The sequence below is a fragment of the Chroicocephalus ridibundus genome, chromosome 24 (assembly GCF_963924245.1).
Source record: "Chroicocephalus ridibundus chromosome 24, bChrRid1.1, whole genome shotgun sequence".
In the NCBI taxonomy this organism is placed as follows: domain Eukaryota; kingdom Metazoa; phylum Chordata; class Aves; order Charadriiformes; family Laridae; genus Chroicocephalus; species Chroicocephalus ridibundus.
The window spans coordinates 3206957-3220363 of NC_086307.1; the positions used below are offsets into that span (position 1 = coordinate 3206957).

At 69.1% G+C, this 13407-nt stretch overlaps 3 protein-coding genes across 3 annotated transcripts; 2 read left to right on the forward strand and 1 right to left on the reverse strand.

The window, feature by feature from the left end:
* The first annotated feature begins 561 nt into the window (after positions 1–561).
* On the forward strand, positions 562–3788 carry LOC134526760 (transmembrane protein 198-like). The gene is made up of 4 exons (XM_063358939.1): positions 562–682; positions 1193–1771; positions 2569–2717; positions 2799–3788. The coding sequence occupies exons 1-4, from the start codon at positions 562–564 to the stop codon at positions 2898–2900; spliced, it is 951 nt and encodes a 316-aa protein (XP_063215009.1). The 3' UTR covers positions 2901–3788.
* A 191-nt stretch (positions 3789–3979) lies between these two features.
* Positions 3980–7438, reverse strand: PYM1 (PYM homolog 1, exon junction complex associated factor). Its single transcript, XM_063359258.1, has 3 exons — positions 7273–7438; positions 5809–5902; positions 3980–4678 (listed from the first exon to the last, which is right to left on the reverse strand). The coding sequence occupies exons 1-3, from the start codon at positions 7421–7423 to the stop codon at positions 4165–4167; spliced, it is 759 nt and encodes a 252-aa protein (XP_063215328.1). The 5' UTR covers positions 7424–7438; the 3' UTR covers positions 3980–4164.
* Positions 7439–7567: 129 nt separating this feature from the next.
* Positions 7568–12110, forward strand: DGKA (diacylglycerol kinase alpha). Its single transcript, XM_063358940.1, has 8 exons — positions 7568–7842; positions 9377–9449; positions 11043–11119; positions 11253–11373; positions 11449–11529; positions 11637–11686; positions 11778–11852; positions 11988–12110. Exons 1-8 carry the CDS (start codon positions 7798–7800, stop codon positions 12108–12110), a joined length of 645 nt encoding a protein of 214 aa, XP_063215010.1. The 5' UTR covers positions 7568–7797.
* The last annotated feature ends 1297 nt before the right edge of the window (positions 12111–13407 follow it).

Here is a 13407-nt window from a genome sequence, read left to right on the forward strand (position 1 = left end):
GTGCCCCCAGTAGCTCCCGGTGCCCGCAGTTCACTGTCCCCAGCCGCTCCCAGTTCCCCCTCCCAGTAGCTCCCAGTGTCCCCAGCTCGCTGTTCCCAGTGCCCCCTCCCAGCAGCTCCCAGTCGCTCCCAGTTCCCCCTCCTGGCGCTCCCAGTAGCCCCCAGTTCCCCCTGCTCGTAGCTCTCGGTGCCCCAGTTCACTCTCCCCAGTAGCTCCCAGTGCCCCCAGTTCACTGTTCCCAGTTCCCCCTCCCAGTCGCCCCCAGTTCCCCCTCCCAGTGCTCCCAGTAGCTCCCGGTGCCCCAGCTCGCTGTTCCCAGTCGCTCCCAGTTCCCCGGTTCACTGTCCACAGTCACTCCCAGCGCTCCCATTGCCCCCAGCCCCCCCCCAGCAGCTCCCCACCATTCCCAGTTCCCCCCCAGCGTCCCCCAGTTCCCCCCCTAGATGTGCCCCCCCCCGCGGTGCCGCTGCCAGATGTGGAGGCGGCGGGGGGGGGGGGGGAGGTTGTGGGGCCGCAGCAAGGGCTCAGCCCCCCCCCCGCCCCCCAGCCCCCCCCCGGGCGATGGAGGCCGGCACCCCCCCTGCGCCCCACTGCGCCCTGGAGCCCCCCCCGCCCCACGAGCCCGTCCCCGCCGCGCTCTGCGCCCTCGGGGCCCTCTGCGGGCTGCTCTGCGGGTGCTTCGGTACGGGGGGGGGCATGGATGGGGGGCATATGGGGGGACACAGGTGGGGGCTATGAATGGGAGGCGGGGAGGGTCACCGGGGGGGGCGCAGATGGGAAGTATGGATGGGGGGGCACAGGGGGGGTATGAATGGGGGGCACAGGATGGGGGGCACGGGGTGGGGGCAGCATGGATGGGCAGAGGGCACTGGGGGGGCAGAGAGGGCGTGGATGGGGGTGTATGGATGGGGCGGGCACTGGGGGGGGGGCACAGCTGGAAGTATTGATGGGGGGCAGAGAAGGGGCTCACTTGGGGGGCACAGCAGGGACAGAGGGAGGAGCTTTGCAGGGACAAGGTGGGTGGGGGACAAGGAGAGGGATGACGGGGGGGCCGGGCGGGGAGCAGAGCGCAGCCGTGGGGCTCACTGTGAGGCAGCCCCCAGTGACGCCCCCCGCCAGAGGGGATGGCCCAGGGGCTGCGGTGGGGCGCAGCCGTGGGGCAGCCCCCGGTGACACCCCCGCGCCGCCCCAGGCTACCGCTGCTTCAAGGCCGTCATGTTCCTCTCGGGGCTGCTCTTCGGCTCCACCGTCATCTTCCTCCTCTGCTACAAGGAGCGGGTGCTGGAGACGGAGCTGAGCCTGGAGGCCAGCGCGGGCATCGCCCTGGCCATCGGGCTGCTCTGCGGGCTGGTCACGCTCCTGCTGCGCAGCGTGGGGCTCTTCACCACCGGGCTGCTGCTGGGGCTGCTGCTGGCCACCGCCGCCCTGGTGACGGTGACGCCGGCGGCGCCGGCGCCGCCGAGCCCCTGGGTGCCGGCGGGGGGTTTGCTGGGGCTGGCGCTGCTCTGCGCCCTGCTGGCCCTGCGGTGGCCCAAGGCGGTGACCGTCCTGGCCACCGGGCTCTGCGGCGCCGCCGCCGTGGTGGTCTGCGCCGATTACTTGGCGGAGGGGCCGGCGCTGGCGCTCTACGTGCAGCAGCGGCTGCGGCTGGCGCCCGCCGGGGCCCTGTGCTGGCGGAGCTGGGCCCTGCTGGGGGCTTGGCCCGCGCTCGGCGCCCTCCACGTCCTGCTCCAGTGGAAGGTGACGGCCCGCGGGTGCTCCCACGGACAGGGTGAGCCGGGGGCACCCACCCACCCACGGGGAAGATGGGGGGAGTGAGGGGGGAGAAGGTGGGGGAGGGGGTGCCAGGGGATGGGGGGGTGGGATGGGGTTGGAATTGGGATGGGATGGGAGGGGGATGGGCACGGGGATGGAGATGGGATGGGATTGGGATGGGGTTGGAGATGGAGACAGGACGGGATGGGGATTGGGATGGGGATGGGGACGAGATGGGATTGGGATGGGACGGGGACGGGATTGGGACTGGAATAGGACAAAGAGGGGGACGGGATGGGGATTGGGATGGGGATTGGGATGGGGATTGGGATGAAGACAGGATGGGATGGGGACGGGATGGGATTGAGATGGGGATTGGGATGGGGATGGGGACAGGATGGGATTGGGGATTGGGACGGGGATGGGGATTGGGATGGGGACTGGGATGGGACGGGGACTGGCATAGGACGGAGAGGGGGATGGGATGGGATTGGAATGGGACAGGATGGGGATTGGGATGAGGATTGCAACAGGGATAGGACTGGGATGGGGATGGGGACAGGGATTGGGACTGGAATAGGATGGAGAGGGGGATGGGAGGGGATTGGAATGGGACAGGGATGGGGATTGCAATAGGGATAGGATTGGGATGGGGATGGGATGGGACAGGGAGGACGGGAAGGGAAAGTGATGGGGAGGGGGATGTGGCTGGTGCTGGGGGGGGGTGGGGACCACAGCGGGGACAGGATGGGGACGGGGATGACCGTGGGGACAGGGGTGTCACTGGCGGGGGGGGGGGGTCGTTCCCCACAGCCCCCCTCGTCCGGAGGCAGAAGCGGCTGCAGCCGCCGCGCATCCGGCAGAAGGCGGCCAAGCGCGGGCAGAGCCTGGCCCCCCCCGAGGGCACCTACCGCCGCAAGCCCCCCCCCGTCCAGCGCTACGCGGGCGACGTGCTGGCCCCGGTGAGTCCGTGTCCCGGGGGGGGGGGGGTCATGCCGGCGGCCGTGGGGCCACGCTGACCCCCATGTGTGTGTCCCCCCCAGAGCTACATCCGGAGCCTGCGGGACCGGCAGCTGGAGAGCGGGACCATGCCGGGCCCCCCCGCCGCCGACGGCAGCCCTGCTGCCCCCCCCCGCCGCCCCTGAGCCCCCGCAACGTGCCTTGGGGGCCCCCGAGCCCCCCCCCACCCCGTTCCCACTGTGCCTTCCCCTTTAAATATGCAAATTAGGTGCCTGATGCCCCGCCCCCTGGGCGTGGCCTAAGCGGGGAAGGGGGGGGTCCCCCTGGTGGTGGGGCAAAACCAGTGCCCCCCCCCCCACCTGCCCCACAGCTGCCAGCCCCATAACCTGCCCCATAACCTGCCCCACGGAGGGGAGAGCTCCTTCCCAGCCTCTGACGTGGCGGGGGGGGGGGGGAAGAGGCGGGGGAAGGTGGGGGGGGCCCCCTAAAACCAAGCCCCGCATTTATTTTTGTAGGACCTACCCAAACCCTGCGCACAGCCCCGGGCCCAGCCCAGCTCCCCCCCTCCACTGTCGCTGGGGGGGGGGTCCCAAAAGCCTTAACCCCACTGTGGGGGGGGGGGGGTGTGTCTTGCCCTGCCATGGAGCCCCCCCGGCCCCCCAGCCCTGCCCTGAGTCCCGCCCCCCCGGGCTTGTAGGGGGGATGATGCCTTAAGGAGTTGGGGGCGGGGCAGCATGAGCCCCCCCAGTGCTGCCAGGAGACCCCCCTCGGCACCCCCGGAGGTGCCACCAGCCCGGGGGGGGGCTCTGGGGACCCAAACACTCGGCCATGCGGCACCCACACCTCCTGGCGAGAACCCCCCCTAGCGCCCCCATCACTGCCGGGGTAGGGCGGGGGGGGGGTCCGACCAGCCCCTGCCCCCCCCCCCCCCCGCAGCCCCCCCATGGGCTCAGCAGTGGGGCAGGGAGGGGGGGGTCTGCCATCCCCAGGTGTCGTTCCCCCCCCCAGCTCCCCGAGGCCGGGAAAGGCAGGACGGAGCCCCCGGCGCCGGGTCACTACTGCAATTTTATTATTGCATGATTTTTAAAAATAAAGGGAGAGAGAGAGAGGGGCTGTAACACAGAACACGAGGGGCCGGGGAGGATGGAGGAGGCGGGGGGGGGTGTGGGGGGGAGGGGGGTGTCGCCGCCCCACCCCAAATAAAATTTAAAAAAAAAAAACAACAACAAAAAAAAAAAACAAACAAAAAAAAAACCAACCCCAACCCCAAAAACCCACCCCAAGGAGAGAGGGATCCGAGAGACGCCGGGTTTCAAAGCTGGGGAAAAAACCAAAACAAAAAAACAACCCCCAACCGCCGGCACCCGGGGCTGGGCAGGGAATGCCGGGGAATCCCCCCGCCCCCACCCCCCCCCCCCCAAAATCCCCCTCCCCTCCCAAAAAAACCCCTTACAAGTCCAGCTCCAGGTCCCGCAGTTCCTCCTCCAAGGCTTTCCTGCGCCCCAGCTTCTCCAGCTGCTCTTTGGTGGGCTGCTTGATCTCCCCGGCCTCCAGCCGCTGCCGCAGCTCCTCCACCTGCCGCAGCTTCTTCTTCAGGTTCTTCACCTTCCTGCTCTTCTCCGAGGCGGGGGGTTCCCCCGTCTCGGCGGGGGCTGCGCCGTCGCAGGCCGGCTGCGGCGCGGCCGCCCCCCTGTCCCCGCCGTCGCCCCCCGCCAAAGAGGCCTTTTCCAGCGCCTGGATCAGTCCGTCCGTCTCCCGCTCTCCCTTCTCCTGCTGCTGCTTCCTCTTCTCTTTGCGTTTCAAGTTCCTTTTGGCCGCTTTGGACAGTCCCGTCTCCCCGCTCTCGGCTTTGCCGGGCTGTTTGCCGGGCGGCGCGGTGGCGGCGGCAGCGGCGACCTCCAGGCTGAGCCCCGGGGGCAGCTCGGGTTTGCTTTTGAAAAACTTCACGTATTTATTCTCGTACCTGCGCAAAACGAGAGGCCGTGAAGGCGCCCGCTCCCCGGCAGGGCCCCGGCATGGGGCCGAGCACCCTGTCCCGGTGCCAAAGACCCTGGCGCGGTGACAAACACCCCGTCGTGGTGCTGAAGACCCCATCGCGGTATCAAAAGACCCCCCCTCAGGCGGCCAAAGACCCCATCGCGGCACCAAAGACCCCGTCGCAGGACACCCCATCGCGGCAGCAAAGACCCCGTCGCAGGACACCCCATCGCGGCACCGAAGACCCCGTCACGGCACCAAAAGACCACCTCAGGCAGCCAAAGACCCCGTCGCGGTGACAAAGACGCCATCATAGCGCCAAAAGACCCTGTTGCGGCGCCAAAAGACCCCGTTGTGGCACCAAAGACCCTGTCACGGTACCAAAAGACCCCGTCACGGGGCCAAACATCCCGTTGTGGTGCCGAAGACTCCGTCGCAGCACCAAAAGACCCCCGTTGCGGCACCAAAAGACCCTGTTGTAGTGCCAAAGACCCCGTCACGGCACCGAGCACCCCATCATGGGGCCGAAGACCCCACTGTGGTACCAAAGACACCGTCGTGGCGCCAAACACCCCGTCACGGCACCAAACACCCCATCATGGGGCCAAAGAGCCCACTGTGGCACCAAACACCCCGTCATGGTGCCAAACACCCCGTCACTGCACCCAACACCCCGTCGCTGACCCCCAGGTACTCAGCAAACCCCCCCGCCGCGGAGCAGCCCCCATGCCCGGCTCTCCCCGGGGGGCAGCCGCCCCCGGCGCGGGTCAGGGCTGCCGAGCTCCGCGCCCCCGTAGATACTGGGGGTCCTCCTGGCGTTACGGGGTAGCGGAGGGACGACGGCCGGGACCCGCAGGGCGGCCCCGGGGCTGTGGGTGGATACGTACCGGCAGGACACGGCTTATGGGGGGAGGGTGAGGGGGTCGGAATTGCTCGGGCACCTGGAAAGAGACTTGAGACCTCAAGACGGAACCCGGCACCCGCAGCCCCCGGGAGCCGAGCTTGGGGAGCCTGGGGACAGGAGGGAACAGGCCGGCAGCTCCGCGGACCCCAGCCCCGCTCTGGGGACACCCCCTGTGTCCCCCCCCCCGTGCCCCGACCGCCTGCCCCACTTACACCGGCACCTCCTCCTGCGGCACGTAGCCCTCCTTCACCCGCCGCTGCTTCCGCCAGGTGCCGTCGGGCCGCTGCGTCGAGGCAATGTACTTCCCTGCCGGGACAAAAGCCGTCAGCTGGGGGCCCCCGGGGCACCCCACAAGTGCCCTAGGCCACCCCACAGGGGCCCTGGGACACCCCACGCACCCTATGGGAGCCCTGGAACACCCCACAGGGACGCACAAAACACCCCACAGGGGTCCCAGGACACCTCATACACCCCACAGGGACCTCAGTACACCCCATGGGGGCCCCATAAGATCCCCCACACCCCACAGGGGTCCCAGGACACCCCACAGGACCCCCAAAACACCCCACAGGGACATCAAGACACCCCACACCCCCACCAAGGGCCCCAGGACTCCCAACAGGAGCCGCAGGACACCCCATGGGGGCCCCCATAAGATCTTCCGCACCCCACAGGGACCCCAAGACACCCCACAGGGACCTCAGGACACCCTATGGGGGTCCAGGGACATCCCACAGGGACCCCAGAACACCCCACAGGAGCCCCAAAACACCCCATGAGGGTCCAGGGACACCCCACACGCCCCCCAGGGGCCCCAGGACACCCCACAGGCCCCCTCCTGCCCCAGGACTGGGGTAGGGACAGCAGGACACCACAGACCCCGGGGTGGGGGAAACGAGGTGGGTCCAGCCCCATAGAGACAGGGAAGCCAGGACCTGCCCTAAAGCAACGAGCTGGGGGCGGGGGGGGGATAGAAGGGAGCGTGGAAAGCTCGGGGGGGCAGCGCCCAGCCCCACAGAGATGGGGCCACAGCCCAGCCCCATGGGGCACGGGAAGCCCCCGACATAGGGAGAGGGGACGGGCCCTGCCCCACAGAGATGGCGCAGGCCCCACGGACACTAGTGGGCATGGAGGTGAGCCCTGCCCTATAGATTCACAGGGGGGACCGCCAGCGCTATAGGGAGTGGGGAGTCCCCCCCCACAGGAGCAGGGGACGGCACCTTCCCCAGAGAGATGGGGCAGGCCCCACGGACTCCGGGGGGCGTGGAGGTGGGCCCTGCCCTATAGATTCGCGGGGGGGACACCAGCCCTATAGACAGTGAGGAGCCCCCCCACAGGGGCAGGGCCCTGCCCCACAGAGATGGGCTGGCCCCACAGACACTAGAGGGCACGGAGGTGAGCCCTGCCCTATAGATTCGAGGGGGAGACCCCAGCCCTATGGGGAGTGGGGAGCCCCTCCCACAGGGGGCAGGGCCCTGCCCCACAGAGATGGGGCAGGGGGTCGCAGGCCCCACAGACACCGGGGGGGCGCCTGCCCCACACGGAGCGGGGATGGGCCCTGCCCTATGGATTCGGGGGATGGAGTGGGGGGACACGACACCCCCCAACCTCACGGGGGCCCGGCCCAGCCCCACGGAAGCCGCCCGCCCCACGGCGCCGGGCCAGGCCTCACTCACCGGTCTCATCAGTCACATAGGGAGTCGCCATCTTGCGAGCGCGACACACTTCCGGCTTCCCCTCGACCCCGCCCCGGAAGTGACGACGACCCGGGTGTGCCTGAGGAGGGTGGTGGTGGGGGAACCGCCGTAAAGGGATGGGGGCGGCCATTTTGTTTTTAAAGGGGCCGCGCCTGCGGTTTCACCCAACCCCCAAACCGCCACCGCCGTCCCCGATCGCACCCCGAGATACCCCGGGGAGAAGGAAACAGTGTCGGCGGGGATGCGGTCCCGGGGGATGCCCGGAGGGGGGTTCCCCTTCCCCCCCAGGCACCCCCCCGGGACCGCGCCCCCGCCCCGAGTGGGTTGGGGGTCTCGGGTGGGTTGGTAGCCCCGTGGCTAGTGAAAGCAGCGTACCCGGTTGCCCCCCCCGCCCCGGACCCCGTTGCCGTCAGGGCTTTCCCCATCATCATCATCATCATCATCATCCCCCTCCTCCACCGACGGCACGTGCGGCCGGTACCGGCCCCGCCCCGTCGGGCCGTGATGTCACGGGGCCGGGCCGGGCCCATCCGCTGCGGGACCCGCCAGGTACGGACCAGGAACCCGCACCGGGGTACGGGGGACTCCTACCGGGAAATACCGGGCTGGAACAAGCAGTACCGAGCTGTAATGGGCTCTACCGGGCGGTACCGGGGCTCTACCGGGCTCTAATGGGCTGGACCGGGGCTCTACCGGGCTGTAACGTGCTCTACTGGGCGGTACCGGGGTTCTACCGGGCTGTAATGGGCTGGACCGGGGTTCTACCGGGCTGTGATGGGCTCTACCGGGGCTCCACCGGGCAGTACCGGGCTATAACGGGCTGGACCGGGGTTCTACCGGGCGGTACTGGGCTATAACGGGCGGGGACCGGGGCTCTACCGGCCAGTACTGGGCTCTACCGGGCTGAAATGGGCTGGACCGGGGCTCTACCGGGCTGAAATAGGGTCCACTGGGGCTTTACCGGGTAGTACTGGGCTCTACCGGGCTGTAATGGGCTCTACCGAAGCTCTACCGGGCTGTGATGGGCGGGACCGGGGCTCTACCGGGTTCTACTGGGCTGTAACGTGCTCTACCGGGATGTAATGGGCGGGACCGGGGCTCTACCGGGCGATACCGGGCTTTGATGGGTTGGACCGGGGCTCTACCGAGGCTCTACCGGGCTGTAATAGACGGGACCGGGGATCTACCGGGTTCTACCGGGCAGTACCGGGCTGTAATGGGCAGGACCGGGGTTCTACCGGGCAGTACCGAGCTATAACGGAATGAACCGGGGCTCTACGAGGCTGTAATGGGTTCTACCGGACTGTAATGGGCTCTACCGAGGTTCCACTGGGCTGTACCGGGCTGTGATGGGCTGGACCGGGGCTCTACCGGGGTTCTACCGGACTGTAATGGGCTCTGCCGGGGTTCTACTGGGCTGTAATGGGTGGGACCCAGGCTCTACCGTGCTGTAACGCGCTCTACCGGGCTGTAACGGGCGGCACCGGGGCTCTGCGAGGCTGTAATGGGCTCTACCGGGCTATAACCGGCGGGACCGGGGCTCTACCGGGCAATACCGGGGCTCTACTGGGCTATAACCGGCGGGACCGGGGCTCTACCGGTCCGTGCGGGGGAAGGGGGGGGGGGGACCGGGAAGGGGAAGGAAGAGGCACCGGGGATGCTCGAGGTGTTCGGGGGAGGGGGGGGCGGTGTTCCGTGTCCCCCGGTACCCGGTCCCTTGGCGGGACTGGGCGGTTCCGGGTGTCACCGGTGGGTGACATGGCGCGTGTCACCCTACCGTCTCGTCCGGGAGGGGGGGGGTGGGGTGGGGAAGGAGGGGGGGGGGAATGTCCCCCACGTCACGGTGCCACCCACGGGTGACGCCCGGCCGGGGTTCAAAGCTCAAAGGCGGGGGCCCGCACACGCGTGACGTTGGCGTGTGGGTTCGTGTGGGCAGATGGTGGCGGGGGGGGGGGGGGAGACGGGAAAGGGGGTGCGTTGGGGGGCGTCCGCCCCCCAACGCACCCCCTTTCCCGCCTCCCCCCCCCAAAGAGGTGTGGGCGTCCCCGTGTCACGCGTGTCACGCATGTCACACGTGTCGCAGGTGGCCATGGAGAGCCGGGAATGGGCCACCCTCAGCCCCCAGGAGTTTGCCCAGCTGCAGCAGTACCTGGACTGTGAGTTGCGGGGGACACGCACGCGACACGCATTGGGGGGAAACCCCCCCCCCCCGACTGGCCCCGCACACGCCTGCGGGTGGCTCTACACGCGTGTGCCTGCGTGTGGGCGGCTTGACACGCTTGTGTGGACGCGTGGGGATGGCTTCACGCGTCTGGGGGGGCTTTGCACGCGTGGGCGTGCGTGGGGACGGCCTCGTGTGTCTTTGTGCACGCGTGTGGGTGGCTCTACATGCGTGTGCATGCGTGTGTGTGGCTCTGCACATGCGTGTGCATGCGTGTGGGTGGCTTGACATGCCTGCGTGGACACATGGGGATGGGCTCACGTGTCTGAGGGGGGCTTTGCACGCGTGTGCATGCGTGGGGACGGCCTCATGTGTTTGTGTGCATGCGTGTGGGTGGCTCTACATGCGTGTGCATGCGTGTGCGTGGCTCTGCACACACGTGTGCATGCGTGTGGGTGGCTTGACATGCCTGCGTGGACGGGTTCACGTGTTTGAGGGGGGCTCTGCACGCGTGGGCATGCTTTCACATGCCGGTGCACACACGCAGGGGTGGCTCCACACGCGTGTGCACACACCAGGGCAGCTTCGCACGCCTGCGGCAGCTTCACGCGTGCATGTCCCTGACACAGCAGCCTCACCCGCCTGCCGGCCCACGCGTGTCGGGGCGGCCCACGTGTGTCAGGGCATGTTGGGGCAGCAATGTTGGGGCAGCACACGCATGTCGGGGTATGTTGAGGCAGCACACACGTGTCGGGGCATGTCGGGGCAGCACACGTGTGTCAGGGCAGCCCACACATTTCGGGTTGGCCCATGCATGTCAGGGTGGTACAGGCATGTCAGGGCAGCACACGCGTGTTGGGGTGGCCTGGGCGTGTCGGGGCAGCACATGCGTGTCAGGGCACCACACGTGCGTCTGGTAATGTCGGAGCGGCACACGTGTGTCGCGTGTCAGGGCAGCACACGCGTGTCGGGGTGGCCCATGCATGTCGGGGTGGCACAGGCGTGTCGGGGTGTGTTGGGGCGGCACACGTGTATCGGGGCAGCACATGCATGTTGGGGTGGCACACGTGTCGGGGCGTGTTGGGGCAGCACACACATGTCGGGGTGGCACACGCGTGTCGGGGTGCGTCAGGGCAGCACACGCGTATTGGGGCAGCACACGCATGTCGGGGCGGCACACACGTGTCGGGGCAGCACACATGTGTCAGGGTGGCACATGCGTGTTGGGGTGTGTCGGGGCGGCACATGCGTATTGGGGCAGCACACGCATGTCGGGGTGACACACACGTGTCGGGGCGTGTCGGGGCAGCACACATGTGTCGGGGTGGCACACGCGTGTCGGGGCGTGTTGGGGCGGCCCATGCATGTCGGGGTGGCACACGCGTGTCGGGGCATGTCGGGGTGGCACACGTGTGTCGGGGCAGCACATGCATGTCAGGGTGACGCACACATGTCAGGGCATGTCGGGGCAGCACATGCGTATCGGGGCGGCACATGCGTGTCGGGGCGTGTCGGGGCGGCACGGGCGTGTCGGGGCATGTCGGGGCGGCACACGCGTGTGCGCGCCCCCAGCCGCCTGTGCCCGCAGACAGCAGCAGGAAGGTGCAGGACGTGCTGCAGGAGCTCTACGGCGGGGGGGCCCTGTCGCAGCACCGCCAGGGCGAGGTGAGGCCCCCGCCTGACCCCCGGGGGTGACCCCGGGGGTGTCCCCATGGGGAAGGTGGGGTGGGGGGGGGGGGGCGGGGGGGGTGCAGCCGTGTGTTCCCCCCCCCGCCATCCCTACTCTGCCCCCCCCCAGTGCCTCGACTTCGAGGGGTTCACGCTTTTCCTGAGGAGTTACCTGGAGGCGGACGACGTCCCCGAGCCGCTCTGCCGTCACCTCTTCGCCTCCTTCCAGAGCGGGGCCGGGGGGCCGACGGGTGAGGGGGGTCGTGGTTGGTGAGGGGGGGGATACGACACCCCGGGGGGGGGGCTCATGGGGGTCTCTCCCGCAGGCAACGACCTGGTGTGTGTTAACGACGTCTCCTGCTACTTCTCGCTGCTGGAGGGGGGACGCCCCGAGGACAAGCTGGAGTGTGAGTTCCCTGGGGGGGGCGGGGGGGGGGCGCGGCGCTTGGGGGGGTCCCCAAGGACCTGCCGGGGTCACCTCACCCCCCCTATCCGTGCCCCCCCCCCTCCCCAGTCACCTTCAAGCTGTACGACAAGGATGGGAACGGGCTCCTGGACAGTTCGGTGAGCGCCGGGGGGTGACGTGGGGGGGGTGGGGGGGCTGCAGCCGGCCCCCCCCCGCGCTGATAGTGCATGTGTGTCCCCCCCCCGCCAGGAGGTGGATCGGATCATCACCCAGATGATGCGGGTGGCCCAGTACCTGGACTGGGACGTGACGGAGCTGAAGCCGGTGAGCGGGGTTGGGGGGGGCCCGGGGGTGGCGGGGAGGGGATGTCTGTCCTCCCCCCCCCCCCCCAGCCCCGCACCCCTGCGTCCCCCCGCCCCGTCTCTCCCTGAGCTCCGCGTCCCTTTTCCCCCCCCCCAGATCCTGCAGGAGATGATGCGGGAGATCGACTACGACGGCAGCGGGACGGTGTCACTGGCCGAGTGGCTTCGCGGGGGGGTCACCAACATCCCGCTGCTGGTGCTGCTGGCCTGGAGGGGGTGAGTGCGGGGGTGTCACCGCCCCGGGGACCCCCCCCCCCCCCCCCCCCGCCACCATGGTCCCTCCGGGCCCCCCCTGACCCCCCCTGTGCCCCCCCCAGCACATGAAGGATGACGGGCAGCACCTGTGGCGCCTGAAGCACTTCAACCGGCCGGCGTACTGCAACGTGTGCGCCGCGCTGCTGCTGGGGCTGCGCAAGCAGGGGCTCTGCTGCACCGGTGCGGGGGGACGGGGGGGGACGGGATGGGGACAGGGGGGAAAGGGGATGGGGACGGGGGTGGGGGGGGATGGGGACCAGGATGGGGACAGGGTGGGACGGGGATGGGGACGGGTTAGGGATGGGGACAGGTGGGATGGGGACGGGGACAGGGATGGGTTAGGATGGGGACAGGGTGGGACGGGGACGGGTTAGGGATGGGACAGGGTGGGACGGGGACGGGGACAGGGATGGGTTAGGGATGGGGACAGGGTGGGACGGGGATGGGGACGGGTTAGGGATGGGACAGGGTGGATGGGGACAGGGGACAGGGATGGGTTAGGGATGGGGACAGGGTGGGGACGGGGATGGGACGGGTTAGGGATGGGGACAGGGTGGGATGGGGATGGGGACAGGGATGGGTTAGGGATGGGGACAGGGTGGGACGGGGACGGGGACGGGTTAGGGATGGGTTAGGGATGGGGACAGGGTGGGACGGGGACGGGGACGGGTTAGGGATGGGGACAGGGATGGAATGGGGATGGGGACCAGGAGGGGGATGGGGACCAGGAGGGGGATGGGGACAGAGATGGAATAGGGAGGGGATGGGGACGGGGACAGGGTGGGATGGGGACGGAGACAAGGATGGGACAGGATGGGGACAGGGTGGGACAGGGATGGGGACGGGGACAGGGTGGGATGGAGATGGGGACCAGGATGGGGACAGGGACAGGGTGGAATGGGGATGGGATGGGGATGGGGAGAGGGACAGGGTGGATGGAGATGGGGACAGGGACGGATGCGGACAGGGATGGGATGGGTTAGGGATGGGGACAGGGACGGGATGGGATGGGATGGGGACAGGGACGGGATGGGGACAGGGATGGGGACAGGGATGCTCCGTCGCCAGCTGTTTCCCGGAGCGCACGAGCTCCACCCAGTCCCAACCTGGTCTGCATGGCTGCTGGCTGGGTGTGGCAGGGGTGGGGTCGGGTGGGCGGGGCCTGTGCAGAGCCACGCCCCTCCCCGCCCCACCCATTCCCCTCCCACCCACCCCCCAGTCTGCAAGTTCACGGTCACGAGCGCTGCGCCCGCCGCGCCCCC

What these genes read in the sequence shown, in the direction of transcription:
- LOC134526760 (XM_063358939.1), top strand. Translation starts at nt 562, where the DNA reads ATGGAGGCCGGCACCCCCCCTGCGCCCCACTGCGCCCTGGAGCCCCCC. An exon ending in GCTGCTCTGCGGGTGCTTCG is followed by an intron (nt 683 to 1,192) that starts GTACGGGGGGGG and finishes GCGCCGCCCCAG; the next exon opens with GCTACCGCTGCTTCAAGGCC. An exon ending in CGGGCGACGTGCTGGCCCCG is followed by an intron (nt 2,718 to 2,798) that starts GTGAGTCCGTGT and finishes TGTCCCCCCCAG; the next exon opens with AGCTACATCCGGAGCCTGCG.
- PYM1 (XM_063359258.1), bottom strand. Translation starts at nt 7,423, where the DNA reads ATGGCCGCCCCCATCCCTTTACGGCGGTTCCCCCACCACCACCCTCCT. An exon ending in CTATGTGACTGATGAGACCG is followed by an intron (nt 5,903 to 7,272) that starts GTGAGTGAGGCC and finishes TTGTCCCGGCAG; the next exon opens with GGAAGTACATTGCCTCGACG. An exon ending in CCGCAGGAGGAGGTGCCGGT is followed by an intron (nt 4,679 to 5,808) that starts GTAAGTGGGGCA and finishes CGTTTTGCGCAG; the next exon opens with GTACGAGAATAAATACGTGA.
- DGKA (XM_063358940.1), top strand. Translation starts at nt 7,798, where the DNA reads ATGTCACGGGGCCGGGCCGGGCCCATCCGCTGCGGGACCCGCCAG. An exon ending in CGGGGCCGGGGGGCCGACGG is followed by an intron (nt 11,374 to 11,448) that starts GTGAGGGGGGTC and finishes TCTCTCCCGCAG; the next exon opens with GCAACGACCTGGTGTGTGTT. An exon ending in ACGTGACGGAGCTGAAGCCG is followed by an intron (nt 11,853 to 11,987) that starts GTGAGCGGGGTT and finishes CCCCCCCCCCAG; the next exon opens with ATCCTGCAGGAGATGATGCG.